This window comes from Umbelopsis ramanniana (assembly GCF_025399195.1).
Source record: "Umbelopsis ramanniana AG unplaced genomic scaffold K450scaffold_42, whole genome shotgun sequence".
NCBI lineage: Eukaryota > Fungi > Mucoromycota > Umbelopsidomycetes > Umbelopsidales > Umbelopsidaceae > Umbelopsis > Umbelopsis ramanniana.
In genome coordinates this window covers 42,978-70,735 of record NW_026252128.1, presented here as the reverse complement: position 1 = coordinate 70,735, position 27,758 = coordinate 42,978, and the positions used below count along the sequence as shown (strand labels likewise).

The window sequence follows — 27,758 nt, the reverse complement described above, 5'->3', positions numbered from 1 at the left end:
TCGCTAAATACCAAGTTGGTATTCTTAAACCAGCAACATCACTTCATTATATAGCGATGGCAGAGCGACATTGTAAACTTCTTGCCTCTGACGATGACACCGAAGACAAGGATAGAAAGGCACAAGGGGTTTCAGAAATGCTGCGACGACTACAAGTCGCTCGAAGTAGCATTTTAAGCAGCATTCGATTCTTGGAAAACCGGCGCGGTACACCTTTGGCCAATAACTTGCGACCCGTTAATACAAACATCTGCCTGAACGAAAGATCGTACGCACCAAGAGTTACACTCGACGATAACGTTACGGAGAAACGGGCCATACTTCGTGATCGGTTTGCAGCAATGGTTAGTCACTTCTTGATGCGGAGGTTGCCGTAACTTTATGACTGACTTTTCTTCACCTTGCATAGCTACACCATGCACGTACACTAAGCATTAAGCTAAGATGGGCAGAAATCAATGAGGTGTCTCTATCCCTTATCAGCCAGTACGAACAGCGACTCAACGATTGGTACCTGCACACGCTTCCACCAGAACTGCGACTATCGCTCCCTCTTCTAGATGATACCTTATCGTACGACGCTCTACGTAAAAAGCTGAAGAATGACACTTATGCTGACAGGATGGCGATTGATTTAGCGCTTCAGTTCTACAGCTCGTTTGTGTCCTTACACGAAATGCTATTACCAAAATCAGAGTACGACGTTCAAATGCGAGAAAGTTTTTGGCACTGGGATAATCCAGAAGCTCTTTTTGAGCCGCTGTCGACCAGCGATTCGAACTCTGTAGAAGGAACGCCTCCAAATGAGCATGCCATCCGATCTCATCGAGTGTGCACGAAAGCCGCTAACATCATAGTCGATCTATTGAAATATGAAGTTGAAGAGCTTGGCGTATGTCATGTTCATATGCCCGTGTTGATGCTTGCTTGGGATATCCAACTTCGGAACGCACAACTAGGACAATCTATTGCAGATGACCCACATAGGATTTTAAACAAAAGCCACATCGTGCAGGCACGCCAGAAATTGTTAGATTGTATGAACATCTTCCAACATGGCTATCTACTCAACAGTATTGAGGAAGAGGTCCGCCGCTTCTTTTTCAATATTGGTAACCGGACTCGAATAGCCCTCGCTCGAGAGTCCTTGTAATTCCCCTTCTCACCTATTATACGCATTCTCCCCCCACTCAGGCTGTAAATCTATTTTGACCATTGCAATAATATTAATTTGTAAATATCTATCGTAATCGACGTTTTGTCACAAATGACTTGTTCTGCGGAAAAAAAAAACTTTTCCGTGTAGTGATGCGCCTAACTATGCTTCTTTTATATATGAGCAGTTGTAGAAACAAAAACAAAACAGAAAAATCGGAGGGTAATAAAGAGCAAAGACAGCGATAGAAATGAGAGGAAAAAGAAAGGGAAAAAAATATATCGTATGGTATGGTTATAGACTTGGGAATATGTACAAAGAGGTTGGGCATTTTTGATTCATCTAATGACTAAGCAGCCTTATCATTGCGAGCAATCATGCTCTTCAAAAAGCGCTGTAAAACATGTCTCATTTTTTGAGGGGTAGCCTTGGGCGATAACCGCTGAATCTTGTACTTCAAATAACGCGATACCACGTCTTTGGATGTACTAGGGTGATCCCATTGAGCACGTTGTGGTTCCATGCCCGGTCGACTAGGCAACAAAACCGAAGTAGCAGGCCGACTATAGTAGAAAGAAGGAGACATCCATTGAGCATTAGCGCCCTTTTGATACGAAGCCGAGTACCAGGTGGGCGACATGGACATGCTAGGTAAAATGGTATTGATGGAAGGAGGCTGATAGACTTTTGGAGCCTGCGGTGGAGCCTTATTGTAATGTAATAAAGGCAAAGAAGAGAGCGACGGTAGACTGGCGGACGATATGTTGGGTGATCCTACGCTTTCCAGCACCATATTGGGCTGTCTAGGAGAGCTAGGAGCTGTTGATGATTGATCAAATGTCTCTCCACTTATGACCATGCCGGTTGGAATAATATCTAACGTTACATCATCGGTTTCTTGTAACCAAAGTAGCTTGCTCAAGATGTCGGTCACTGCATGAATGGACGATGTCAATAGGGCATTGATCAAGCGTAATAGCGCGATGGGAGTACCTACCATGTATATGTTCCAAAAATGATTTGTTCTTGAGGAGCTTTTTCTCTTTCATGTGTTGTACAATTCTGCTCCAGTATTTTGTCTTGTGCTTCCAGTATGGCCAGCCAAATTGCATAAGCACCATGATGTTACCAGCCTTTTCGTCCCATCGCATGGCGGCATCAATTGAAGCCATGCCACCCTTTGATTCAGCTTCCATATCCAACCCTACTACAAGATGTTTGATGCAACGTGTGACAAAGCCTTGCTGTGTCATCCTCATCATCCCAAACTCCCTGCCCTGGAATTTCTCTATCGCTCGATGACATTCAACTTCGTCTACTTCAAAGTCTTCCTCTGTCAACCCACGCGAAATTGGGAACACGGAAAGTATTATAGCTACTTCCATTGTTGATTGCTATTAAAGAAACGAAAAAAAAAAAAAAAACGGAATAAATTTTTCCATGCCGGTGAGCGATCAATGGCTATGCCATGTGAAAGACTTACGTGTATGGAGCCAACAAGCAAGTAAATGATGCTGATCGTGTACAGGACTCGAAAAGCGAACATGAAAGGAACCTCATGGACGAGGGAATCTTTGTCACTACCAAGTTTCTCCTTTCTTCTTTGAGCCTCTATACGGTCACACAGTTCTTGGTTGAGCTTGAGCGCGGTCGAGAGATTACCCGATTCGTTTGGCTGCGTAGAAGAAAAGCGGGAGCGCAATCGGAGGAGCGGTGAATAGATGGAATAGAGCCAGGTCAGGTCAGATATTCTGAAGTGCAAAAAGTGGGGCTTTCGATAAACTCGGTATAATTACTTACATTCACCAACGCTAGGTCACTCCGCAACAAGAGTACAGCATTGAACTGAACAAATGAAAGTTGGTATAGTTGCATGCCTAGAAACAGTATGTGTGAGCTCTTTTGGACATTTTTTCAATATAAAAATTCGCATCAACTCATCAGAGTACTTACAGTTGTCCCAATCAATGGTGTCAAGATCTGGCGATATCCCCTTGGCCCACTGGGATGTTTCAGAGAGATGTTGGAAACACAAGGAAGCACTATTGAGTATGAACAAAGCGTCATCTACATCCTTCGATAGCGTGGTGGTGTTATCGTTTGTCTCACGATACTTTTTCAATTGTGGCTGGGTGGCTTCAGAGGTGCTGAGCATGGAAAAACTTGTTTGAGCATCATCTTCTTTGGGGTTCCTCACTCTCTTTCCATTACTGTTGGTAACCATGACATCGTCTTGCCCTTCTGAATCGTTATTGAGTTGTGATACCGGTTTAGTGCGAAGCGCACAGATGGGTATCAAGCAAGCCTTCTCTTCGTTTGCATCGTCACTCGAGCATATATGATGGTAATATTCCATACTAAGCTGAAATAATTTGCCCATGACAGCAGCGCTCTCATATTCCATTATTTGAGCAGCCATTGCTTCCTTGGAAATCGCGGGGCCACCCGAAATCAACAAGTTGTCCCTGTTGCCAGTCAACTCCGAAAGAAATTTTTCTATGGGACAGTCTGCCGGTAGGGGAAACCTGAATTGACATTATTTGATTTCTTCGTTAGTCTATCAAGTTTCTTCCATGCTACTCTCTGCTAAAGAAAATGAAAGTACCGGCACAAATTTAACATCTGGGTGGTGAAATAGGAAAGTCCTTGCCAATCCATTTCATTTGCGAAATAGCTTTGACCTGCTCGTAGTAGCTGCAAAAAGTAGTCTCTTCCCATGACGATGGTCAAAGGCCTATCTTCAGTCCGTATTCTTCTAACATGGCCAGAAACCAGCTCTAACTTGTGTTTGAACAATAGCGGCACAACTTCTCGCACTACAAGGAAAAACAATTCATATAAAAATATTGGTCAAAACATGGGATTTTCGGTTGTCGGTCAAATACCTAGAAACGTCCGTGATTGGTTGGTGTTCATGGCGCCCTCCACAGCTAAATCCATGGCACGAATCTGTGAGCATCCCAAAAGCGGTTTTAATATGACAGTCAAAAATGAACCCTCCTTCTTCAAAGCAGCACTTACCAGATACTCTGCCTCCAATCGGCCAAATCTCTTCATGTAGTACACCATCAGGTAACTGGCGTGGTGTGTCTGATCTCTATTGACATAATACTCTAAACCAGATCGTTCATGGTTAATACCTCAGCCTGTCATATCCACCAAGCATCCCCCAACATACCTATGGCATAGTCAAGCACAGATCGCTGATACAGTGGCGGCAAATGACCGAGTAGGGCTGGTGGGTCGACTATTAGTATGGCTAGTCTATGTTTGTACCCTCGTCATCGAGGGTCACAAGGATAGAAACTAAAAGCAGGGCACTGCTGTCCTTACCTAATGCATGTTCGTTCGATGGGCTATCTTCAGATACATTGACGAGTTCCAGCAGGAATCGAAGAAATGGGCGATTTTGCATGTTTTCGGCATGGCTGGATGGATTACGTAAATATGGAGTAGGGTCAGTCTCAGTAAAAGGCTAGCTGGAAATAGGCTGCCTGCCTATCAACAAACACAACAGAAAAGCGATAATTACAGGCTGATGAATAGCGCGACAGCTTGCTCAATTCTATCCAGTTGAATGTATATCTTCAAGCTCCATAGCTAAGGCGATAATCACCAGGTCAGTCAATAGTTCATCCCAAATTCACGGGTCAAGGTTTCGCCCCCCAAAGTACCTGAAGATCGAAGGCGGATTGAAAGGACCTAGGCGCTTGGTGGATACACTCACTGGCGCTTTCCAGACGGTTGCTATTATATTCTCTCTCAATGCGATCCAATAATCGAGCAAATTCGGTGTCTTGTCTGATATCAGACGATTGTCGTACCGATGATTGAATATAATTGTATGGAGATGAAGGACCAGCATATGACGAGAGTTCAATGGAATCTACCCCTTTTGATAATACCGTAGTTGTCTCCATGTCGTCTTCTGGACACTTTGGTTAACGATGGTCGAGATCTCGAGAGACTTTGTCTAGCTAGCAAAGCGTAGCAAGAGAGGAGGAGAGAGAAAAAAATAGTCGAGTGTAACCCAGATTTGGGAGAAAGGAGTTCGGAGACTCTAAGGCCTCCTCGGATCACATAAGCAGATGGGGATTAAAAAAAATTTAATGTCCTCAAGCTTATGGTTTGCTACCAAAAGTTTTTTTACATTTCCTGAACTCAGTGTTCGGTGTAATGAGCGGCCTGAGGATGTTGACCTCATGGAAAAATTTGGTTCTGTCTATAAAGTGGAGAGAGAATGGTTAGGTAAGCCGATGTTGAAAGGTCATACATCAATCGGGAAACCATAAATGCAATGCGTTGTTATCACATCGATTTTTTCTTTTTTAAAATAAAGGAGATAAAAACTTTTTTAGGGTTTACTCAAAAGGCGGGGAGGAATGAGGAAGCGCTTTTTATTATGTACAGGAAGCGGTGCTCTCATATATGCTAGTTAGTCGTCCAATGAACTGACCAAGACCGACTGTTGGGTTATCTGTTTGTGAATCGTCATCCTGAGGGTTACTACTTAAAGTTCCCAAGACATGAACACCTTTCAAAACGAGGCTATGGGTGATGCTTTTCAAGATCCGCATCGTGAGTACCAGGTTAGACTTGGCAATGCTAGATATCTTTTTGTCCGTGGATGCTTGTAAGCGAGACATAACATCCATGGCAATGATCAAATAGTGAGCATCCACTTTACAAGGGCTAAGGCGGAGAAGAGCCTCGTTGCAACGGGCGATAGCGTCACAGCATATGGAAACAATGGCCAAAGCTCGGTCTGAGTTGCTGAAATGAAGTGGTGTGGCAGCCAAGTCGGCATGTCGTGGATCCCGCATCAATCTACATTGAAAAGCCATCCAAAACAAGTGATAGAGATTGTTGAGCATGAGGACTTGGGGAATTTGACATTCGTCGATGCTGCTCTGCGGTACGTATTGAATGGGTGAAGGTCCAAGTTGGAACTGGGGTGGTAAATCTTTCCACCATAAACACAAGAAATGCTCAAGCTTTTCCACGGAGGATTGCGAAACGGTATCAATGGTACCTCTAAAAAGCGCGTACAGAATATTATCGTTGCTATCTTCAAGATGTCGTACACTAAGTTTGATCAGTCTATCCAGCACCACAAAGGCATTTTTGTGATCATCGTCTTGTAAGTCATGATCGTTCATGGTCGGCTCTCCCAAGTCACAGTCGTCAATGACGCTTATATAGTTGCTGGTAGGTTGAAAGATGGTGTGAAGATTGACTTCCATATACCTGATATAGTAGTATAATCGTCGCCAAGACTCGGCGGTCACTTGCATCTCTTCAGTGTAAGCTTGAGGGTTATTTAAAACATCTAAGTAATCGGGTTTGAGGGCAATGGCCATGCGCCAGGCAGTGCCTATTTGCATCCAAGCTTCGCTTCCATTCAAGGTTGTCAAGTTGTATCGAGCTAAATTCATCATCGTCCATATACTTTCCACCGTTGGTTTTTCATCAAACAGAACGTCTTCTAATGCCGACCGAGCTTTTGATGCAAAATGGAGCTCCAGATTTTTCCGCGCATTTGCAGGAATGCCATCAAGCATAACGTGTTGACAGTGATTGACCATCATATATGCGCACATGGCAGGTACCATCATACAATCACTATGCGTTTCGATATGGTGGTAAAACTGTCTTTCGTGAACCAGAGCATAGCTAAGGTTGTCGCACTCGAAATAAGCTCGAAGAATTTTTTGAGTGATGGCGGAATAGTAGGCTTTCTCTAAGATGGGTCGAATAGATTCTAGGTTAAGTGGGGTATGTTGGCGTCTGGATTGCTTGATAAGTTGCGCTACTATTTCTTCGCCATCTAATCTCTTAAGCGTGACTTGTAGCTGGCCCTCTCGTCGGTCACTATAATACATTGGTTGCCGTGGCACGTCACTTGAGATGGAGAAGTATTTGAGAGACTCGGCGGTGAAGACAAGGATGTCTTCTATTGTCTTTATGCTCGTTTGAAACCGCAACCCTTGACGTTCTCGGCTGATGGTAAGATTCCATTCGGAGGAGTTTGGAGACAACGCTTGCATATGTGAGCAAGGAGTGGATTGTGTGCAATTACAGGAAGATGACCTTGGGTAACGGGACATTTCCGTCTCCGATGAGACCAGCGTATTTGATTGACTGGACGTACCCTCAGAAGTTTCGTCGCCGTCTTCGTCTCTTTCTTCAGACTTTATTGATGGAGTATAATTCTTCGCATCAAAGTGGATATCCATGGATTTTAGTTGGTCCTCGAGATTGTCGCACACATCTTCGAGATCCCAGACTTGAGTTAGTAATCGTCGTTTCTTAGACAGACTAATCGACTTTTTTTGCACAACTTTGGGTTTGGTGGTGATAAGGAATATACAAGAGGTGTTATTCTTAATACATCGCTCACATCGATCCCCAGAAAGAACTACGCATTTCCTTCGATGGGCCCGACAATTTTCACCTTAGATTGGCGCAACATTAAAAAATAATTGAGTGAAGGAAAAAAGAGAAAGAAACAAGTGGGAGGGATAGCTTACATGGCTTATTCCTCCGCCTATCCTCCAAGTTCAGGTCATTATCAGGTTGAATGTTGGTCATAGTAGGCAACCCGATAGAGGAGGGTATCAGCGGGACAAATGGATAGACTGAGGTCACCACCACTGGAAAGCCGTCGGCATTGGAAAAACATTCAGGGTTTGTGCTATAAAATTAAAAAAAAAAAAAAAAGGAAAAAAAAATTATGTGGAAGAAAAAAAAATATTTGAAATCTGAATCCAGTATTTGAGTCTTTGGGTTTTTTGGTAGGAGTCAAAAAGTGCCTTCAAATATATAGGAAAAGAGGAAGATGGCTGAAGCAAACAAAATAAACTCACTGAACAGTTGGCAGCAGAACAAAATAAACTTTGTGGGATACAAACCCTTCCTTCCAAGCGGCTCCTCAGTGCCAATGGCGTCGCTCGAATTTTCTTTGGCTTTCTCTGGACTTCTTTTGATGTGCGCCTTTTAACATGACATCATAAATATATAAGGTGAACAATAGGCTATGGTTCTAAAAGTCCCTTGCACATTTTTTTTAAAAAACTGTCTCATTTTTTAATTGCTTTTGCACTTTTTGTTCAAAATGGCATTCAGGTCGACCACGATCTTGGACCTAAATTTGGACATTCTTCGCCAGATCATCAGAATGTGCGACAAGTTCACTTTGGCTTCGCTCGCACAGACATGTCGCCCTTTCGGTAAGTATGCCACATGGACGGTTGTACTTTAAAAATAAATTTACAAAACCCATTCGAAATGAACCTGTTATTAAATATCGTTTACCTTTTGTACTATTTATCTACTGGATCAGCAAGCTTAATTCATAAAACCATATCTTTTGAAAATGCTGCTTGGTACAATGTAAATTTCAACTACGACCATGCTCCACCTGTCTTTAATCCAAGAGGTACGGAACAGGAACTCAATCAGTCGCTTGTCTGGATCGACAAAATTAAAAGAAAAGTCTGTTCATTATTCTAGGTGGCGTGCTCATCGGCCGTAAATTCTATTTACCATTCATGGCCGCCGAACCCAACTGCTTCGAGCTGGATATCAAGAATTGGATATGGAAACGGCATTCGATCAGCATACAAGGCAATGCTGAAATCAAGGCTTTTGTAACCACTGCCGTTGCTATTGGTCCTTTGATTTACATGTTCGGAGGTAGAGAAGTCCAGTCATTCACTCTTTCTAATACTCTGTACGTATTGGATACGCGGAATTTCCAGTTAAAGCTAATTGACGACGCCAGCGGCACGCCACCACGACCTCGACACGAACATAGTGTCGATGTCATTTACGACCGCTACGTTGCCATATTTGGCGGTTTATGCTATCACTCAGTTGGTTAGTGTCTCTGACGATACCCTTGGGGCTATATCCGGTGCTAACTCGACTTCTTTTAGGTGAGAATGATATGTTCCTCTATGATACTGTCCAAAACGAGTGGCTAGAACCTCATGTTATTGGGTAAGCAGGGTTTTCCTATAATCTGATGTCAACAGAACAACCACATTTATATCTATCTCATTTTCAAAACCAAGTCGGACGCCTCATATTCGATTTGGACATGCGTCCACAGTTATCGATAACTGCATATACGTATTTGGAGGATGTCAGATCGAAAATGAATGTAATCGAATTTATGACGATCTCTACAAATTCGACTTTAACAAGTCCACTTGGTACAAATTTGAACATCCGGAAATGTTCGATGCCCGACGCCATGCCTCAAGGCAGCGGTACGGGACAGATGAAGCTATGGACGTAGATCCTGGCTCACCCATTTCCACTAGTCCTTCCATGGACACGGATTATCTCATATCTACCACTGGAAGCTATCCGCGGGATCGGTTCCAATGTGCTATGATCGCTCTAGGTAACAAGTTAGTCATTTTTGGTGGCCACACACTACGACAGGATGACGACGACAATAACGAGCTGTTTGATTACTCCATCAACCAAGTTGACATATTTGACCCGGAATGGAACCATTGGACGAGCCTTGATGCAACTAGTGAAGCTGGTCCTGTCTATCCAGCTGATATGAGTTATGGTCTATACCCTACTGAAATTGCTCCTAATGGTTCAGCCTCGAAGGTGTTCGTTGTTGGGCAGCAAAAGCTCTTCGATACTCCTAACGGTCAAGTGGATTTTTTGTCCAGTGGAAGCAATGTTTCCATACCCGAACAATTGGACACACCATCAGCAGAGTCATATTTCTCAGTTCCAGTCAACCCGCTGAATAATATGCATACATCCGGTACGCTAGCGACTCCGCAAGCGCTAATGAACGTGGATGGGCAAGCTGAACAGCTGCCTATTCTATCAGAGCCTGGGCGACTGGTTCGATCGCCAGGTAATCTCAAACCCGAAGAAAGGTTGGGAGCCCCCCATATACAACAAAAGCTTAATGAAAAAGATCCACATGTGAAAAGAAGCAACCCACCTATTGACATGTCACCCACCAATAAGAATGATAAAATTAACCCAAGTCGGCGTTTGCGACCACAAGACGAGGGAGAGCAGGATACAGAAGTACACCCTCACCAAGATCCACTTTCCAAGCAAGTCAAAGAGATATTTAAGCAAGAAGTTGATTTAGCTCATCAAGATAGCGATCATCTTCAGGGCAATACAGACAAACATCAATTGGAACTACCCAGTGCTGCTGAATCAGTTCCGGCATCCTCATCACTACATATACCGTCTGCATCAGGACGAAGAGACGCTGATGAACACCATAACAGCAGTGACGAACACAGAGCCTCTTCAGGAAGTGGACATAGTCATCGCACAGGCTCAGGTGGACTGGCACTGACAAGTGGTGATTCAACAGCGTCTGACGGCTGGTATGGCAAAGACACTCGAAAATACTCCCTCGAATCATTTTGTATGTTACTATTACTCAATACTTGAATTTATGTGCAATAATTTAGAAGTAAACCCCACCCCCCCCCAATTGTTTAATCATACTCAGCATTACCAGCAATAGTCAATATTTTGGTACATCATCTTGACCCCTTCAATAATGTATTGAAATATAAAGTAAAAGCATTACAAACCTGCGGTTTGTTATATCGGCCAATAGCCAGACACCCTCAAACAAAAAAAGGACAATTTTCCCATCGTTTTGAAAATTCGGTATTATTAAGAGCTCGAAGTACGTTTGCAATGAAATGGAAGGTCAGAAACAGGGGTATCATGTTTAGAAGGATTCAAGTTTGAATCACACTCCTACGTCGTTGTTGTTGTTCACGAATAACTCTTTCGCAGTTTCTTCGCTTGTACACGCTCTGCAACAAGGCTTTACACTCTTGCTCTCCTCCTTCTATTCCTCTTATCACATCGTCTTCACTTAGAAGGAGAGCGCGGCCGGTCACAAAGGCCTTAGCGAAGGGGTATTTCCAGATCATGCGATAATCAACGCCAACAGCAGGTAGAGCATGCTGTAACCGAGACAACCGCGTTTCCATGTCGTGGGTTCGGATATATTCTACGAGGTCACAAAAAGTCTGCTTCTCGTCATTCATAATATACCGTAGTACAGGCTCGGAAGTAGCATCGTACTTGAAGCAGCCTTGTTTCGCCAGTTGACCGGAGAGTAAACTGTAGCGTGCGGCAAAAATTTGGTCCAAGGGAGTTTGCGAAACGCCACCTGCCAGGCCAGCTGCCAGCCAGGAGAGGGACACCTTGAGCCAGTGGAAAGTAGCATATGAGGAGATGATAGTGTGATAAGATTGTGACTGCAAGTATGCAAATGACAGAATGTGATCATGATCGCCCACCAAGTGTGAGCCGGCCTTATCCCAGCTGGGAAGTTCCAAAGCCCTTTCTTGGGCATAATTATACGTTGAATGAAGTCTATAGCGTTCCTTTTCTTTCTCTGAGAGTTGTTCAGGGGGAGTTGTTGGCATGCTACCAGACGTCCATCCATCAAAGTGGATGGTCATGAATTTTGGGTGCACAGGTAAAATCACCCCTGATCGACGAGTAGCCAAGAGCACCGTGGATGGTTGTTCACGGCACTCGAAGGTGATGACTCCATTGGCGGCGTCGAATTGAGTGGCATACATTTTGACTTGTATGTAGCTGCTCTCATTCCCGAATTCAACCGTGTTGACCATGTTTTGATCACGAATATGATGGAACGTCTGTCGTTCGGCTAGGTTCCGCCATCGCCAAGATACGGCTCGTACGGTAAAGAGATCATGCAGGCTGACGTAGGTCAGAACCTTTCCGCAGAGTTCGGTTGGTAAGACATCCCACATAGCGAATTGCTTTTAAAAAAACATAAGACAAAGTGGACAATACGTGAGAAAAATATTAAAAGCGCTGAAATGGAAAAGACGTGATTTTATTTTTTCTGTTTTCCTCCGCGTGATGTTACAGCCTAGAAGGCATGATTTGCGCCTCACCGGACCGTTGAGCGAAAAAAAAAACGTTCCTTTCATGATCGAGAAGCCAGCCAGTGTTTGATGTCTTTTAACTTTTGTTGCTGCTTTGTCTCGGTACATTAACCCCCTGGTAGTGAGTGATAAGAGAAAGTCATGGATCGTCATTATTATTTTTATACCTTTTTGACTAAGTGTCAACATACATGAGTGTAGTTTTTACGTCACAGCTAGATCCTTCCGAAGGAATGTACATAAAGTCGCATTTAGATGGGGTGAATTCCCCAATTACTCAACTTGAATAATGTTTCCTCCTACTGCCGGCTTATTCCACCTTTCCCTTTTGCTGTCGATTATTTTTCTGATAGTAAGTACGCCAAAACAATGGCTGATCCAGCTTCCGCACGAGGGTAACCAGTTCATTTTTTTCTTGTTCCCGTGGAAAATAGGTCTGGATCATTTGTATAGCCAACGTCGTACACCTCAATCCACCAGCTGTAGGGTACATCTTCTTGGTATTGGCCATCGTCTTTTTCTTAGTATGGGTGTTTTTCCGCTTTGCAGTGCGAACGCCAGTTGGATTGAATGAAGAAATTGCCGCTGAGCAGTCAATGGCAGGCGCACCAGGCTATGCTGGCATGGGCCCGTCAGCTGCCGCAGGAATGGGTCCAGCTGGTCTTGGTGGTCCTGGTCCTATGGGTGGCCTTGGTGCAATGGGCGGTCCTGGCCCAATGGGTGGCCCGATGGGTGGCCCGATGGGTGGTCCTATGGGTGGTCCTGGCCCAATGGGTGGAGCAGGTATGGGCCCAATAGGTGGTGCAGGTATGCCTCCACCACAAGCTTACCCGTACTCTGCTGGTGTAGCAGGACCCCATGCTCCCCCTCCTGGATCTGTTGTTGTATAGAATGATTGATTTATATATGTTTAGCCGAGTGTATACTGTATTATTACTGAGAATTACATTTGTAAGATTATCCTATTGATTCTACAAAGCTTGTAAATCAAAATAAAAGATGGATTATACATATCATAAAGAAATATAGTGTAATGTAGGAATGAATGAGAGAGAGACAGGTATTTTCAAATGGAGAATCAAATCTTCTATGACAAATGGCCGGCTTTTGGTTTCCTGGACCTTTGGGTTTGGCTGAAAAAAAGTTACGATTCTTTCTGAAGTTGAGATAGGATGAACTCGTAACGATGAGGCCAGTGATCGCTGATCATGGTTCGACCAAAGATGAGACTGTTAAGCACTTTCTCGACCTTGTCGATTCGATAAAGCTGAAAACATTTTTCATTGACCGGATGGTCGCGTACCCAATATACTGTGCCTGGCGGGTATAATTTCTCAGCTTGCATTTTAGCTTCCAAGCCAGCGCGAAGTGATACCATCCAGTTGACGGTGTTGGAATCTGGATTTAAGGCACGTCTAATAATTGAAGTCGATAATTCGTTTTCTCCGCCGTCTTGGGTCAACCAAGCTACTACTGTTCGTAAATCTCGAATTGAGCCCAGTGACAGTCTCGTAATCACATCGTAAGAGTACACCATACTATAGATAGTAAAATTATAGTGTTAGCATACTGACGAAAAGAACTTTAAAAATGCTCAGATCGTCACCATGACTACAGCCGCCAAGCTTACCTTGTTATCAATTTGCGTGAACGCTCAGAGAGCTGAATATCCATGCAGCATGGTGACGCCAGACAATATGTCTTAACCGGCCGAAACGGTGGTAAACCGGATTGAAGTGTTGTTGTACAGGATTCAGGTGATGCCAGCATCAAAGTCAGGATGGAGGCAATTGCAGCACCCAAGGAATGACCAACCAGAACCAAGCCTAGTGATAAAACACCGAATAAGATTGTGGATGGAAGATACGCGTCAGATGCATCAGGACTATTTTTTTTCTCAATTGGTATATTCGATTTAAGGATGCTTACCATAGCCTTCGTTTTCAACCAATGCTTGTTTAACGGCTGTCATCAGTATTCCTGATCCTCCATGATAGATTGCTTTTGCAGCGCGGTGCATGCCGCTATGGACCCTATATGTTCGAGGCGTCTGGTCTCCGGGTATCACAAAATCATCGTACTCGCATGTCAGATCAACCGCTAGATCATTTAATGAAAATGTGCCTCTGAACGACAAGATGATGGTTTTGGAGTCATGGTCCTTGATTAAATAGTAGGAAGGTGCATAACTCTTTTCAGTCTTCACCGTATCTTCTTGTGGGTTCGGAAATCCAATGACATTATCCAAAGATGTACTGGTATAATGGGCGAATGTGATGAAATTAGGATTTATATGGCTAGTATCGGTAGGAATGGGCGGTAGTGCAAGTCCAAACATCCTCATGAAGGTACGCCCATATGCGCCCATAGAGAACTTGGAGTACCGCTTAAGGTTATGCAGGACATCTTCAATGTTGTTGTCATTGTCTTCAATAAATGGATAGCATGAAGATCCTCTCCGTCTACTTCCATATTGAGCGCCACCGGGAATATTTTGTTCCACATTGTGAGATACTACGTCGGCGGTGGAAAGCATAGGTGCTGAAGGCTCTATAGTACCTTCAAACACGGTACCATGTTCATCTTCTTCTTTGCCCGTGACCATCATGGTTTCTTTGTCTTCTGGCTCTTGCAAAGGAACGGTTGGATCGGATTGAGACTCGTCTTCAGAGCAAAGCGTTTTACTATCTTCGTCATCCAACCATTGAGTGAACATCGCCAGTTCAGTGCAACTTTCCAGCACTTGCCGATTCCAATGCTCGTCTGTGACTTTCTGTATGGCTGCCCAAGCTGTCAATGCCTTGATGGTACCGACAAGTGTAAAATCTGCGAATTTATCGGGAAGGAGGTGACGATCTTCGTCCTTCACCACCCACTCACGCTTCACGAGCTGAACAAATTCTTCCAAGCAGCGGGCGGTGTCAGTGCTTCCGAACAAGGTGTTCAGAGTTTCGATGGAATCTTTTGCCGTCTCCAATGATGTCGTTACTACCGTAGACGCAACATTCATGGACCCAATACTAACCGCTTCGCCGAAGGAAACGCCTGCTGAAGCAGCGGCCAGCAAGGCGCTGATGGGAGCGTTGCTCCAGGAGATGACTTGCGCGGCCTCCTCATCGCCGCTCTGCGGATTAACAAGCCATGACACTGCGTCGAGGGAGCGTTTTGCAATCAAAAAGCCCATTTTTGTGGAAAGTTTGGCTATGTCGAGACCCACTGTGGTTGACACAGATGCTACGTCCAATCCGAACGAGGTTGTGTCAGCTAGATTAAATGTCTTGTTTGATTTTGGAACGACGAATACTTGATTTTCATCGTCGCTTTTCGTGTCATTGTTTTCTGCCATTGGGATTATCCTGGCTTGCTTTTCCCTTGAACAAAGGTTATATATCTTTTTAGGTGTCAAAGCGCATACATGTGACATTTGTAATATCTCAGCTCCAAATTGGGCGAACCGTGGATCGCCGCTCCCAACACTTTTATCCTGAATGTTTGCTTAACTGTACTGTCTACAACGTTACTCATTCATCGAGTATTTGAGCAGACTTTGTCTATAGAATATGGCATGTTTGCTGGTGTAGAGGCAAACTTGACAGGTGCAGGTCTCCAAAGCATCACATGCAAAATCCGAAGAATCATGAATATCAGCCATTTTTGCACTGGTTGTTGGGGACAAATTATACCAACTTTCGCTGTTGCAGTTAAAACCTAATGAAATGCTGGCCAAAAAAAAGCTCAGCGGCTGGGGGCCTTTACTCCTCGCCCGCTACTTAACTCCCCCAATCATTGGAAATTTCATGCCAAGGGACTTCAACGTTTGAGACTGGCACGCAATCCCAAGGTCATGGTAAGTGAGTCAACCTCCCTAAAACATGTTATTTATTTTTATTTTGTCACAGCATAAAGTTGCAAATCCCGCTTACTCCTTCGCTGCAGACCCTCATGCAGCATCGAAATCGGCATTTGTCAATATGCTCAGGCAATTTTTTTTTTTAGTTTCCTTGGCGATGCTGTGACTACGTGTGGCGCTAGGAGGCGATCCCTGGATTGGATTGGTGAACATCAGCCTCGTCTTACAGAGCTTGCCAAGATAACAAACCGAAAGAAAAATAGACACGGTTGTAACCCATTGGTAAATGTTTCAGGGAGATGATGATTCTAAAGTTCAAGTGACCCTGAACAAAACCTTTATTTTGCTTTGAGTAAATGACGATGACGACTATTAAGTAACAGGAGCTGCAATTTCTGGCTTCTGTTTGACGTTTCTACAGTTTCTAAAAAGCCCAATATTAGAAGATTTGTTACCCAACTTTCCTTTTATAGCAATCATGTACCTCACGTCATGATGAAAAACGGGATCCTGTCATATCCAGGTGACGAAAAGCCAAGGCTGGCTTTGGCGAACAGAAAGGTATATAAGGTGCATAAGAGAGCCAGATCAAAATTTCATTATTCAAAACATCTACTCTCACAAACATGGCTCTCACTTTTAGCGATATCTTCAAATTCATAGCTGCTGTCATCCTCCCACCTCTTGGTATGATCCTCACATGAAACTTTACCGCATGGCTGCTTTGTTACTGACCTTCTTTCATGTTCTTTTAATTAGGTGTGTTCCTCGAGCGCGGTTGCACTCAAGATCTTTGCATCAACATCTTGTTGACCTGTCTTGGATGGATTCCTGGTGTCATCCACGCCTTCTATATTATTCTAAAGTATTAGGATTTCCTTTTGACAACCGACCTCCTTCTCTATCACAGAGAATCTGTATCAACTGTATATTCATATCCACATCATACAACATAATGTAAAAAGATACACTCTTTAATATAAACTTTTTTTGTCAATACCATATACACATCATGGGAGGGGATATTAGAGTGGTGGGTGGGCCAGGGAGATTGAATTTTGGTGGCTTATATGCAGAGAGGATGTTTATTCAACAGAAACTTGAGTAGAAAGACCGTCACATACGTTTGTCCATTCCATTCCCTGCAAACACAACCATGCATCGATTCAAGTCACAGGGCATGAGCACCCGCTTGTTCAAGCGTTCACCATGGGTTGCGCCTAAAGACCGAGTACAGACTTGGAATGTTGTCACTGGTGACAAGGTAACGAGTTTTACCGGCCATTCCCAATCGCATTAAACGTCAATCTGACCACTTTTTTTTTTCCAACCAATGAAGGTCGCCATCATTGCCGGAAAGGATAAAGATACCATTGGCGAGATCAAATCGGTCGATAGAAAGAGAAACCTTGTGGTTGTTGATGGAAAGAAATTGGTACGCATTCGAGCCCAAATACGATGAAAATTCGAGTTACCAGCTCACTGTTTTCCCGTTTGTTTCAATAGGCAAAGAAGCATGTTCCAAAGCAGCCATCCGCCCCTGACGGTATCATGAGACAAGAACAAGCAATGCATATATCCAACGTGATGCTCCTAGACCCTGAAACTCAGTACGTGTCCTCCTCACAATTTTATTTTTGCCAAATTGTAGTATGGCTAATGCGCCATTTTTTTCAGACGAGCCACCAAAATCGATAGACGTAGAGTGGAGAAGGACACCAAGGACGGACGTAAGGTCATGAAATGGACACGCTTTGTTCATGGTACCGACGTTGAAATACCAAAGCCTGGAAAGCGATACGATGATGTGAGATCTGGTAAGTGGAAAAAACCCAGCATGTCACCGACCCACCCGGAACTTAGCGGACAGACGATTTATTATTATCATTTTTTTCTTGTTTCACAGACGAGTTCAAGTCAACGTCTGCCAATGAAGCACTCAAAGTCACTTTTGAGCCAAGCTTAGCATCACCACCTCTTCCCTCTGATTTATTAAAAGAACTTGCAAACCCTTATCGTCGTTTCTAGAGAACCCTTCATTCTGTACAAAACACTACATAGAAAATAAAAAGATATAAAAACAAAAAAAGGAAAAATTTTTCGACGGCACTTATCTTTTGGCAAAGCAAGCGGACGGAATCCGGAATATTGGTTGGGCTGGCTCTATTTAGGGCTATTTATTTTGGACTTGGGGGCCAGTGATCCACTTTACTTCAGCTCTTTCCTCCTTTCCTTCATCATGTCAGACAAAGAAGATGAGAAAGCATTCTTGCCACCCCCGGCTGCTCATCGTGCTGAAAAGAACCACCCTTCTTCCTTGATTGCTATCGTTGTTGCATTTTACTTTGTCATCTCGCTCTCGGTAGTGTTCCTGAACAAGTACATTCTCAGCTCATCTAAATATGAATTCCCTTATCCTCTGTTCGTTACTTGGTTCCAACTTGTCGTCGCTCTGGTCGTCATTTTTATCTGGGCCGAACTTGGAAAATCGTAAGTAGCCAGCCAAATGGTGTCAAAAAGAGAGGGATTTTTTTTGTGTGTTTTATTTTTGGGTCTTCGCTACAATATGCCGCCTCGGTGGAAGTCTCGATGTGGCGATGCTTTTGTGCATTCCACATAACCTTATACCAAAACCCTCCCACCTCGTATGCTGTGTTCTCACCGATGCATTTGTTCTTTAGCTACAAGACCTTCAGTATCATCCCTCCTTATGAATTCGACACTGCTCTCGCAAAGAAGATTGCTCCCTTGACCTTTATCTACGTTATGATGTTGGCCTTGAACAACCTTTGCCTCAAGTATGTTGAGGTTACCTTTTACCAGGTTGCCCGATCCCTCTCTATCAACTTCACCATCTTGTTCACCTATCTCATCCTTGGACAAAAGACGTCTCCATCCGCTCTCTTGGCTTGTTTCATTGTGTTCCTTGGCTTTGCCATTGGTTCTTATGGAGAAATCAACTTTTCATGGGCCGGTATTTTCTATGGTGTCGGTTCGTCTGCCTTTGTTGCCTTGTACGGTATCTACGTTAAGAAAACCTTGAGTGTTGTCGACAACAACCAATGGCGATTGCTTCACTACAACACCACTCTTGCTATTCTTATGCTCGGTCCTCTTGTTCTTTTGTCGGGTGAAGTCAACGAAATCTTAGCGAACGTTGATTTCTTGGACAACGTTAACTTCTGGGCCCTTATGACTCTGACCGGTGTGACTGGATTCGGTATCAACATTGCTATGTTCTTGCAAGTCAAGTACACCTCTGCTCTTACAAACACGATATCCGGTACTGCCAAGAGTTGTGTCCAGACTATGCTAGCTGCCATGATCTTCCAGAATACCATTACTGTTTTGGTAAGTGCCAATGAAAACAATTTTTAATTTGGGATGACAGAAGATTAACTCATGAGTTTTTTTGACTTTTCTAGAACGGTGTTGGTATTCTTCTTGCTCTGTTTGGCTCTGGCTACTATTCTTATGTGCGATACAACGAAATGATGAGCAGATAACTGCCCTCCCCCACATTGTTATTCCCCTCCCTCCCCCCGACCAACCCGCCAAGAGGAGTCGACTCTCCGTTTTATCCAATCAACGCGAAACATTATGAACATTGTAAAAGTACAACAGTTTACAAACATCCATCACTTTTTTTTTCTCCCCCTCCCCATTGTTATCGTAGGGTCAAAGCGACATAGAACCTGTTTTTATACTCAAATACACAATATAAGTTGCATTAAAATGTTAAAAGGACAGAAAGATGGATATAGGGCTCTCGAATCATGAAAGGGATGGATGGACCGAGAAGAGTTGCAAAATTATACATGTTGAAAAAACACTTGTTAGATAGATAGATTGATTTGTACTGACTGTACAATTATAACTCTTTGTTTCGCATAGTCTGAACAAAGATGTTATCGACGTAGGATCGCCAAAACTTTTCGCTTTCTTTGCCTTTTCGAGTCAATCGTCGGGCAAGATCAACCCAGCTGTCTCTGCTAAGATCCTTCATACCGAGATCCTTCTCGGTGGTGTACTCGAGCGCGAATTCAAGATAAGGCATGGGACCTTGCTTTGGCTTCTTGGGCTTTTTCTTGTTGTGAACAGGCTTTTTTCTTTTGAAAGCATCTTCGTCAAGCGTATCATCTGGGCTTTGCTCATCATTGGCTGTAAGATCATCTTCATCTCTCTTTTTAAGCTTTACACTTTCTTCTCCGTCTAGTGGAGTTGGAAGCTTTTTTGGTTGATGCTTATTCCAATAAGTGACATTGGAAAAGTATTGTGAATACCCGTGAAGATCTCCAAATGCAGGTGATTCAATGTCGTCAACGTTGTAATGAACAATTCGGAAGGTGGGAAGATATACGGGTAGCACGGGGGGTGAGATGTTGATGACTACCTGTTCGCTGGCATTGGGTTTGACTCCTCGTCTGTATCGACGGTGTAGGTCTTCTAAATATTTAGGAATGTTCTTAAGAACATTCACATCCTCCTCTTTGCTGTTCAAAAAGTCGTCTGAGTCTTCCTCATCATCCTTCTCGTCCAAGAGAACAAAATGATCCATGTTAACATGGCCATACCAATGACCAACAATAATGTCGCTATACTCTTGTGCGATGCGCGTATATTCTCGGAGACAGCTGCTGTAGTAAGCCTTTGGTCGAGGTGGGACGTGACCGGTGATGTGTACCTTAAGCTTCAACTGACGTGCCAATTCCAACTGTGTATCCAGCCAAACCATATGAACTCTGCCGGGATCACCACGCGTATCACAACCATCCACTGCGGCATTGGAATTGTAGAAATAAAGCGTGTTGAGAGCTAGTACGCGAATTTTTCCAGGAATGACGTCTACTGCGAAATATCCGCCTGACTGGAATGTGTGCAACTGATCATATGGTATAAACGGTCTCCATATGTCCAAAAATCGGCGGATGGTAGGATTTGTTGGCCCACCTTCGTAAAAAATGTTATGTGGATAACAGTCATTGTTACCTAAAGAGAAAAATTTTCCCAGTTAGTGACACCACTACGGTAGCCCATTTTCGTCGCCCTCTGCACTTACCAAAGGAAGGAACAATTGGAACGTAATGTTGGTCAGGACCATCAGCCGGATTGAAACCAAAGGTTTTTTCCATGAGGTCCGCCACTCTTTGATTTAGCTGGTAGATCTCCTTGCGAGTTCGAGGTAAGTTGCTATCGGAGTCGTGTCTGGTTAGGTTGCAAAAGTCAGTTCAAGGAGAAATTGGCCAATGGGACTCAAACTACAACAGCACATGTCCAGTGGCAATTGAAAAAGACAATACCTTGCATTATCACCAGTCCAAATTACAAAGTCAATTTTGTCCTTCCATTCTCTACCTATCCAGTCCAGAGTTGCTTCTAACAATCCAAACGGCGCATCACAGTCGGATTGAGATACACCAAGAGGTCCTGCCAATTCCTTGCCCTTGTCCTTCCTCTTCCGAGGTTTGTCATGACATGCCGAGTCTACCAATCCTCCAATGCGATACCAAGCATCAGGCTATATGAAACGCACAAAACAGTTAAGCTCAGCGATCGAGACACTACCAAAGTTGAAAGGTTGGCTTACATGCATGTCGGTTATATGGAGAAAGTTGCCATGTAATTCGAGACCATTAGGTTGTTGGTAAGTGGGCTCTTGTGGTGAAAGAAAAGTTTGTTGTTGTTGTTGGCAGTTTGCTGTTGGAAGCAACAGCAGAGCCATTGACGTGACGGTCGTTAAGCTCAGTATCTTCATATCGGTCTGTTTAAGTGGTGTGGATCTTTTCTACCTTGCTGCTATGGTTCGCAAGGGACCTATATAGGATGAAATAAACAGAAAATATGCAGAGAGTTGGACCTAGTTCAAGGCTGTGGAACTGAAGGAAAGAAAAAAATTGAAGCTGCTGTTCAACCAAAGAAGAACAAGACGTCACATCGGACTTTCATTTTCCTCCAACTGGGACGTACGTTTCAGTTGTACTGGCCTGCTGCTATGTATTAATTGGTTTGAACAGAAAATTACATGAGACAGGATCGATATTTACATGCCAAACATTCAACAAAAGCCTGAGATCAACACACCACGCTGAACAAGGAATTGTCAGGTGAGGTGGCGAGACAACGATGTTTTAGCCAATGAAGTTCTCCAACGGAAAAATAATAATCAGATGAAACGGATGGCTGCGTTCAATTGTGGTGATCACACAGTCGTTACGATGTAAATTCTGGGAAAGAAACTAATCGAACGCGTCAACTGGTACTTTTACTTTATCTCCGCCATTCAATCCTTCCGTCGGGTTGCAAGTCTTCCACTTGTCCTACACTTTGCACTGACATGAACGCTATTATGCTTCATATTGATATATCAGACACCGATTTGTATAAATCACATAACAAGACATTAATGGTACACGACTGGAATTTTAAGGAATAAAAAAGTACAAGGGGTCATCGATCATGGTTGATCATCCGTTCCTGAACCTCACCATAGAGGTTGAAAAGTATTATTCAGAGCATGATGCGCCGAATGGAAAAATCAGTCGGCGGGATGGCACACTGGTTCAAGCAATAGGTTCATACGAACGGCTCTCTGCGGAAGCTCGTCGATAGGCAAGCTCGCCTGCTTGATCAATTTCATGCTGAGGAGGTCGAATGCCTAAACGCTTTCGCATGGCCGGCGAGTACACGATGAATTGAATTACTACAATACAATCGACCGTCAACTGGAAAGCACCGCAGATGATGAATTGCAGCGGTGAGCCTGTGAAAATGAAATAGAAGAACTTGAAGCCATCGCCCAAGAACTGAAGAATAAAATCAATATAAATGGATACGTTGCATCATGGGCTATTATCCAGTGAAGCTTACCCATGTTCCAAGGATTAACCAGCTAAATCCATGTGTGGAACGAGCCTTGAAATTGGCGATACACTGCGGAACTGGGACAGTGGCCTCTATGCTCAGACTAACGGCTCCCAGAATTTCGATAAACACACTGAATGATCCAAAAATAAGATACAGGATGGCTGTGATGGCCGTGAAACCGGCAAGAAAGATAACGAAATCGATATAGCGGTCCCATGCCCAGAAGCGGTTCCACATGCGACCGATGAAATGGCGTTGCGAGGAAGGAGGAAACAAAACGTCGTCAAAATCAGGGTCATCGACTGAAGAAACATCCGACGAGAACGAGTCGCGCCCAACAGTAGAGTACCGTGTGGATGCACTGGGTATGGGACGATGACGGACCACTAATTCAAGCAAGATAAGCTGAGAGATGATCATCAAGATACTCTGGAATAAAAGTGTGATATCGAAACGTTTGCCAAGCCTAGAAGATAATTGGAAGATGTCAAATTTTGCTGTTGTTTGAGCGCCATATCATGCGAGTGATGGCACGCGAGGGCACAAGCTTTACTTACCAAAAGAAAATTCTCAATATGCTGAAGTGACGAATAAATAGTTAGAAAATGGCACTGGATATTTCCGCTTTCATTCACATTGACTTACCTGGATAGGAGAAGTACAGCGCACGTTATAGAATTGAAACCGGCGCTGGATTTAGTTCGTCGGACGATGAGATACTGATAGCATGAAAGGATGGATTAGCATTGCCATGGCTCATGTTGCTTTCTGGGTTGATGTTGTAAGCTACCTGATCAACATAGCCGACCACCGGGCCAACGACCATGGCAGCAGAAAGAGCTACGTCGAAAAAACTTGACATTGCAACAGACAGTCCAAGCGATGACGGCTAATGAGTTTCTACGGAGGAGCAGAAGAAGAAAGTCTGGGCAATGATGGAAATGCCGATATCTACGCTTAAAGTATTTTTTTTTTTTTTTGCAACACAGACAATTTCGAAACCTGCAACCAAAAAATTGTAATGTAGCATGCATGATAAAGGTGTTGGAGAGAAAAAAAAATATATGTATAAATGTATATCGATATTGGTCTTATGGATTGTTGTATAGTAGCACTATCCTCTATGGTAGCTTTTAAATTACAGGCTTTTCTCAAATATGGGTACTACCAAGTTTATCTGCGAGTTCATCAGCCTCAGCTTCTGCCTCTTCATCTTCCTCTTCCTCTTCTTCTTCTTCCTCATCACTGTCGAGTTCTTCCATATCATCGAGTTCATCTAAAGCATCTTCATGCTCCCATTTCGTGAGGGCACTGATAATATTCTGAATGGAGGAGTCTTCGGCTTCAACTCTGTTTCCGTTCAGTTCCAGACCAGTAAGTTGATCAAGATGTTCTTCAATAGCGAGAGCAAGGACGGAAATACCGTCGTTTTGGATTTCATTGTACTGCAAGTTGATCCATTCCAACTTCTTGTTCTTGCCAAGCTTCAAGGACTCGGACACGGCGAGACCGCCCTTTCGAGAAAGTAGACAATCACCGAGATTGAGATGGGTAAGATGCTCCCAGGTAGGCAAAACCTTGGCCAAAGCAACTGATCCCTTGGCAGTGAAGGTATTGTCCTGAAGATCCAAGTGCTTGAGATTCTTGCATTCAGCGAGACCCTTGACAAGGTTACTGATACCATCAGGGCGAATGCCATTTTGAGGCATTCTGACTTCTACCAAAGTTCCATGAGCAGCAAAGGCATCGGCCAAAGCTTGGCTGGAGCCATCTTCCAAACGGTTGCGGCCACACACGATGGTATGCAAAGATGACGTGCGGTTCTCCTCCTTAGCCTTGTTAGCAGATGCCAAAAGAGCCTTGGCAATCATAGTACCTCCACCAATACCAAGACCATTGTTGTTCAAACGAAGGATTTGCAAGGATCGGTTGTTGGTCAAGAAATCAATCAATGGCTCAGCACCAGCGGGGCCGAAGGCATTGTCAGAGAGGTTCAATTCAATCAGACTCTCCTTGTCTTCCAAAGAATCACAAATAGCCTTGAGAGTAGGTGGAATTTCCTCACGAAGTCTACCAGTAAAGATATCTGAAAGGTTGGCAATCTGCAAATGCATCAAAATGGGGTCATTAGAGGCGTGATGTTTATTTTGACTGTGCCAGCCGGTTCCTGATCGTTGGCGGGTGACCAGGGCATGAAGAGAAGGCTGCCTTTACCTTGATGTTCTTTCGTGATTGCAAAGCGCTAGCCAAAGCCTTGCCAGCCTCAACACCAATGGTGTTACCACTCATTCTGATTTCCTGAAGATCGTCCATCTGGAGGATGGTATCGACAAAGGGCTGCACATCTTCAGCAGTGTTCAGCTTTAAACCCTTGCCTTCGATAGAGAAGACAGTATTGTCTTCTAGAGTGTATTCATTGATAGGAGAGACCATGGATTGCAACCTGTGCTTTACAAAACGAATTCGATCAAAAAAGCGATTTGGCGACAAGAATGGCCTGGATCCGCACACATACGCAAAACTTCTGTATCACGTGTATCCTTCAGCTCGGTTTTTTTCTGTTTCCTAGATCTGATTCATGTTACCCACTTTGACGACGTCACACTGTTCCAGCGCAGCTACAAGTTGGATGCCGGCTGGCAAAGTCGAGCAAATTGTTCTTCTACTGGAGGGTAGGCTTGTTTCGAGTGAAGTCCCAGCTGACGGAACAACTGCCAATACCTAAACCAAACTAAAGACGTGAAACGTCTACTTTACGTTACACGTCAATTTTTGGAAACCATCCATTGAGCATTTCTTTCGATTTTCGAAAATTGCTCTTTCTAATTTACAGCAATTAAGGAACATAAAAAAAAATAATAATCGTGGCATCAACCGTCTTTGAATCCATATACTGGAGCTGATGCCACGCAAAGTAAAAGCTTTATCAAAAGTATTGTCTTTCCTCGTCGTCTTCTTTATAGCTCAAGGTGCAGACAGACTTTTTTGTTGGATGGCTATTGTTATGCGCCGCCCAAGATCCACCTCCAGGTCCAAGTCAAAGCATAAAATGGTAAAAAAAAAATTGCATTGTTTTTTTTCTTTCATTCATTGGTTAAAATATCTTAAATGGGTCATAATTAATAGAAGGTAGATGCATAAGAGTTCATGAAAGGAGAATGCGAGTGACTAGGGGTATTCTAATGTTGAAGAAAAAAAAAATCGCTACCGTAGAAACACCAGCTGTTGGGTAATGGGGAACCAAGAGAAAAAAGGGGGAGGGATGCAAATTACAACGCTGATATGGGACATTATCGGTATGGGTGAACAGGAAGAGAGGGGTATGTATCTCGGGGAGTTGACGTGAAAAAGCAGGCTCTATTTACTAACATTAATGAGCAACGCTTCCAGAAGCGCGGCTATGCAGATAAGCTGAGTAGGATGGATGGATGCCAGTCCTTCCATGGGGGGGGGGCTTAGGCAACCAGCACTTCGACCTGTTGTTCAGGACTACGGAAGACATCGTTGATGGAGCGCCTTCGTTTTACCTTGTTAACCTTTTTACGAAAGGAAGTAGAGGCTCGTTTCACCAAGGTATTACAGCCTAATACGCGCGACAATCTACGAGCACTTTTTTCAAAGTGGCCAATAGGAGTAGCTGCAGTAGGGACTTCAGGATCAGATGATCGACGACGTCGATGAGTTCTATCTGCGACGGGTTCTAGCCCATCTCGCGGTAGAACTGGCATAGATTGACGGTATCTGGATTTTAGTACGTGAGCTGGCTCTTCCCTCTGACTATTGGATCTCAGAGGCAAATCCACAGCTGAGTAAACCAGCGGTCGTGGTGGATATTGGCGGATGATAGGCGGTGGCAAGCGAGTGGTGGTAGCTGACTTTTTAGATAATTGGGTCACGGATGCAGTGAGATGCGATATGGAAATGGTAGTATTGGTTGCGATTTTAGATGGTGGTAGAGGGGGCACGGGCGGAGTGGTCAAGTCATCATCGTTCAGTTCAAATATCTCACGAACATGCTGATGTTGCGGTTTTCGGTATGATCGCCAGGAGTTAAATAATGATCTTACTGTCTCCATGGACTTTTTAGGTCGGATATTTTGGGTTAACGTCGTATCCGCTGTTTGAATACCCTCAGGCTGACTTTTACTGAGCCTTTGGCTATAACGAAAAGGTTCTGATCGGGTTGACCCTGGGCCCACCGTCTTAAATAACTGTAACTTTTGCCGTAAGTATGCTGAAGATCGCCGTAACAATTCTCCAGCCGATTTTCTTCGTCTATTTTCGATGATCGTCCTTGTACCATTTGGCTGAGTCGCATTTGAACTCCTAACGTCACCACTTGAATAGCTTCTGTCTCTGGACCGTATAGAGCGCTGGTCTTGCGATGTTGATTCCATCACTGGGCATACAGGAGGTGAAAAGAATCCTGGTGATATGATACTGGATGAATACAGTTGACTCGTTGATTGCTGACTGGATTGAGCACGCTGAAAGGAGGGGAAGATGGGTTTAATAATTATTTTTTTCAATGAGTTACAAAGTCATTTTCCATTAATGGTATCATCCCACGCGCGATTGACTGTGTTCCAATAAAATTTTGGGAGAAGAAGATGTACCTGCGCTCGTAGCATATCAAGTTGTAACTGAGACCGTCTGTTATCGAATTCCCGTATAAGGTCATCTGCAAACGACTCAGCTATGTTGGTGGGCAGCCGTAGCTGTTGTAATCCATTTCCTGACGATGGGTCGACAGCAGACACAGTGTGCTGTTGGACACCTTTCATTCACACTGAAATGATCGAAAGGGAAAGGGGACAACGAGGGAAGAGAAGAAGAGAAAGAAACGAGACGTTGGATAATGTAAGTAGAAAAAGAAAATAAAAAAATTACACGTCTGATCACCAAATCATCCTTGTGCACCCGCCACAGTTCTAAGCGTCAGCATAAT

At 43.8% G+C, this 27,758-nt stretch overlaps 16 protein-coding genes across 16 annotated transcripts; 7 read left to right on the top strand and 9 right to left on the bottom strand.

Annotated features, from left to right (window-relative positions):
• Positions 1-1,197: 1,197 nt before the first annotated feature.
• On the bottom strand, positions 1,198-1,762 carry K450DRAFT_248825 (uncharacterized protein). The gene has a single exon (XM_051590295.1). The coding sequence runs from the start codon at positions 1,485-1,487 to the stop codon at positions 1,242-1,244; it is 246 nt and encodes an 81-aa protein (XP_051443064.1). The 5' UTR covers positions 1,488-1,762; the 3' UTR covers positions 1,198-1,241.
• Positions 1,330-5,498, bottom strand: K450DRAFT_248817 (uncharacterized protein). Its single transcript, XM_051590294.1, has 12 exons — positions 4,831-5,498; positions 4,689-4,756; positions 4,490-4,584; positions 4,335-4,391; positions 4,178-4,269; positions 4,042-4,105; positions 3,762-3,972; positions 3,110-3,681; positions 2,957-3,033; positions 2,640-2,831; positions 2,154-2,550; positions 1,330-2,089 (listed from the first exon to the last, which is right to left on the bottom strand). Exons 1-12 carry the CDS (start codon positions 5,074-5,076, stop codon positions 1,506-1,508), a joined length of 2,655 nt encoding a protein of 884 aa, XP_051443063.1. The 5' UTR covers positions 5,077-5,498; the 3' UTR covers positions 1,330-1,505.
• A 24-nt stretch (positions 5,499-5,522) lies between these two features.
• K450DRAFT_248811 (uncharacterized protein) lies at positions 5,523-7,923 on the bottom strand. The gene is made up of 2 exons (XM_051590293.1): positions 7,687-7,923; positions 5,523-7,610 (listed from the first exon to the last, which is right to left on the bottom strand). Exons 1-2 carry the CDS (start codon positions 7,745-7,747, stop codon positions 5,557-5,559), a joined length of 2,115 nt encoding a protein of 704 aa, XP_051443062.1. The 5' UTR covers positions 7,748-7,923; the 3' UTR covers positions 5,523-5,556.
• Positions 7,924-8,028: 105 nt separating this feature from the next.
• K450DRAFT_248809 (uncharacterized protein) lies at positions 8,029-10,798 on the top strand. The gene is made up of 5 exons (XM_051590292.1): positions 8,029-8,385; positions 8,499-8,594; positions 8,669-9,034; positions 9,094-9,157; positions 9,232-10,798. Exons 1-5 carry the CDS (start codon positions 8,271-8,273, stop codon positions 10,604-10,606), a joined length of 2,016 nt encoding a protein of 671 aa, XP_051443061.1. The 5' UTR covers positions 8,029-8,270; the 3' UTR covers positions 10,607-10,798.
• A 1-nt stretch (position 10,799) lies between these two features.
• K450DRAFT_248804 (uncharacterized protein) lies at positions 10,800-12,008 on the bottom strand. Its single transcript, XM_051590291.1, has one exon. The coding sequence runs from the start codon at positions 11,956-11,958 to the stop codon at positions 10,906-10,908; it is 1,053 nt and encodes a 350-aa protein (XP_051443060.1). The 5' UTR covers positions 11,959-12,008; the 3' UTR covers positions 10,800-10,905.
• A 377-nt stretch (positions 12,009-12,385) lies between these two features.
• K450DRAFT_200614 (uncharacterized protein) lies at positions 12,386-12,986 on the top strand (the record flags this gene model as incomplete). The annotated part of the gene is made up of 2 exons (XM_051584638.1): positions 12,386-12,448; positions 12,531-12,986. 2 exons carry the CDS (start codon positions 12,386-12,388, stop codon positions 12,984-12,986), a joined length of 519 nt encoding a protein of 172 aa, XP_051443059.1.
• A 127-nt stretch (positions 12,987-13,113) lies between these two features.
• On the bottom strand, positions 13,114-15,456 carry K450DRAFT_248799 (uncharacterized protein). Its single transcript, XM_051590290.1, has 3 exons — positions 14,026-15,456; positions 13,727-13,922; positions 13,114-13,634 (listed from the first exon to the last, which is right to left on the bottom strand). The coding sequence occupies exons 1-3, from the start codon at positions 15,440-15,442 to the stop codon at positions 13,241-13,243; spliced, it is 2,007 nt and encodes a 668-aa protein (XP_051443058.1). The 5' UTR covers positions 15,443-15,456; the 3' UTR covers positions 13,114-13,240.
• A 1,116-nt stretch (positions 15,457-16,572) lies between these two features.
• On the top strand, positions 16,573-16,818 carry K450DRAFT_273205 (uncharacterized protein; the record flags this gene model as incomplete). The annotated part of the gene is made up of 2 exons (XM_051593079.1): positions 16,573-16,633; positions 16,706-16,818. The coding sequence occupies 2 exons, from the start codon at positions 16,573-16,575 to the stop codon at positions 16,816-16,818; spliced, it is 174 nt and encodes a 57-aa protein (XP_051443057.1).
• A 144-nt stretch (positions 16,819-16,962) lies between these two features.
• Positions 16,963-18,087, top strand: K450DRAFT_248787 (uncharacterized protein). Its single transcript, XM_051590289.1, has 5 exons — positions 16,963-17,210; positions 17,286-17,381; positions 17,453-17,556; positions 17,624-17,763; positions 17,853-18,087. The coding sequence occupies exons 1-5, from the start codon at positions 17,103-17,105 to the stop codon at positions 17,972-17,974; spliced, it is 570 nt and encodes a 189-aa protein (XP_051443056.1). The 5' UTR covers positions 16,963-17,102; the 3' UTR covers positions 17,975-18,087.
• A 1-nt stretch (position 18,088) lies between these two features.
• K450DRAFT_248784 (uncharacterized protein) lies at positions 18,089-19,635 on the top strand. Its single transcript, XM_051590288.1, has 3 exons — positions 18,089-18,436; positions 18,628-19,297; positions 19,372-19,635. The coding sequence occupies exons 1-3, from the start codon at positions 18,186-18,188 to the stop codon at positions 19,450-19,452; spliced, it is 1,002 nt and encodes a 333-aa protein (XP_051443055.1). The 5' UTR covers positions 18,089-18,185; the 3' UTR covers positions 19,453-19,635.
• K450DRAFT_248777 (uncharacterized protein) lies at positions 19,363-19,771 on the top strand. Its single transcript, XM_051590287.1, has one exon. The coding sequence runs from the start codon at positions 19,547-19,549 to the stop codon at positions 19,724-19,726; it is 180 nt and encodes a 59-aa protein (XP_051443054.1). The 5' UTR covers positions 19,363-19,546; the 3' UTR covers positions 19,727-19,771.
• Positions 19,772-22,103, bottom strand: K450DRAFT_248775 (uncharacterized protein). The gene is made up of 4 exons (XM_051590286.1): positions 21,534-22,103; positions 21,247-21,464; positions 21,006-21,151; positions 19,772-20,935 (listed from the first exon to the last, which is right to left on the bottom strand). Exons 1-4 carry the CDS (start codon positions 21,699-21,701, stop codon positions 19,818-19,820), a joined length of 1,650 nt encoding a protein of 549 aa, XP_051443053.1. The 5' UTR covers positions 21,702-22,103; the 3' UTR covers positions 19,772-19,817.
• On the bottom strand, positions 22,104-23,816 carry K450DRAFT_248767 (uncharacterized protein). Its single transcript, XM_051590285.1, has 5 exons — positions 23,601-23,816; positions 23,456-23,529; positions 23,368-23,388; positions 22,814-23,276; positions 22,104-22,749 (listed from the first exon to the last, which is right to left on the bottom strand). The coding sequence occupies exons 1-5, from the start codon at positions 23,670-23,672 to the stop codon at positions 22,507-22,509; spliced, it is 873 nt and encodes a 290-aa protein (XP_051443052.1). The 5' UTR covers positions 23,673-23,816; the 3' UTR covers positions 22,104-22,506.
• On the bottom strand, positions 23,632-25,308 carry K450DRAFT_248763 (uncharacterized protein). The gene is made up of 2 exons (XM_051590284.1): positions 25,025-25,308; positions 23,632-24,912 (listed from the first exon to the last, which is right to left on the bottom strand). The coding sequence occupies exons 1-2, from the start codon at positions 25,241-25,243 to the stop codon at positions 23,962-23,964; spliced, it is 1,170 nt and encodes a 389-aa protein (XP_051443051.1). The 5' UTR covers positions 25,244-25,308; the 3' UTR covers positions 23,632-23,961.
• A 178-nt stretch (positions 25,309-25,486) lies between these two features.
• On the top strand, positions 25,487-26,073 carry K450DRAFT_248762 (uncharacterized protein). The gene is made up of 2 exons (XM_051590283.1): positions 25,487-25,862; positions 25,937-26,073. The coding sequence occupies exons 1-2, from the start codon at positions 25,713-25,715 to the stop codon at positions 25,949-25,951; spliced, it is 165 nt and encodes a 54-aa protein (XP_051443050.1). The 5' UTR covers positions 25,487-25,712; the 3' UTR covers positions 25,952-26,073.
• A 31-nt stretch (positions 26,074-26,104) lies between these two features.
• K450DRAFT_248759 (uncharacterized protein) lies at positions 26,105-27,660 on the bottom strand. Its single transcript, XM_051590282.1, has 2 exons — positions 27,427-27,660; positions 26,105-27,297 (listed from the first exon to the last, which is right to left on the bottom strand). Exons 1-2 carry the CDS (start codon positions 27,592-27,594, stop codon positions 26,266-26,268), a joined length of 1,200 nt encoding a protein of 399 aa, XP_051443049.1. The 5' UTR covers positions 27,595-27,660; the 3' UTR covers positions 26,105-26,265.
• Positions 27,661-27,758: the final 98 nt, after the last annotated feature.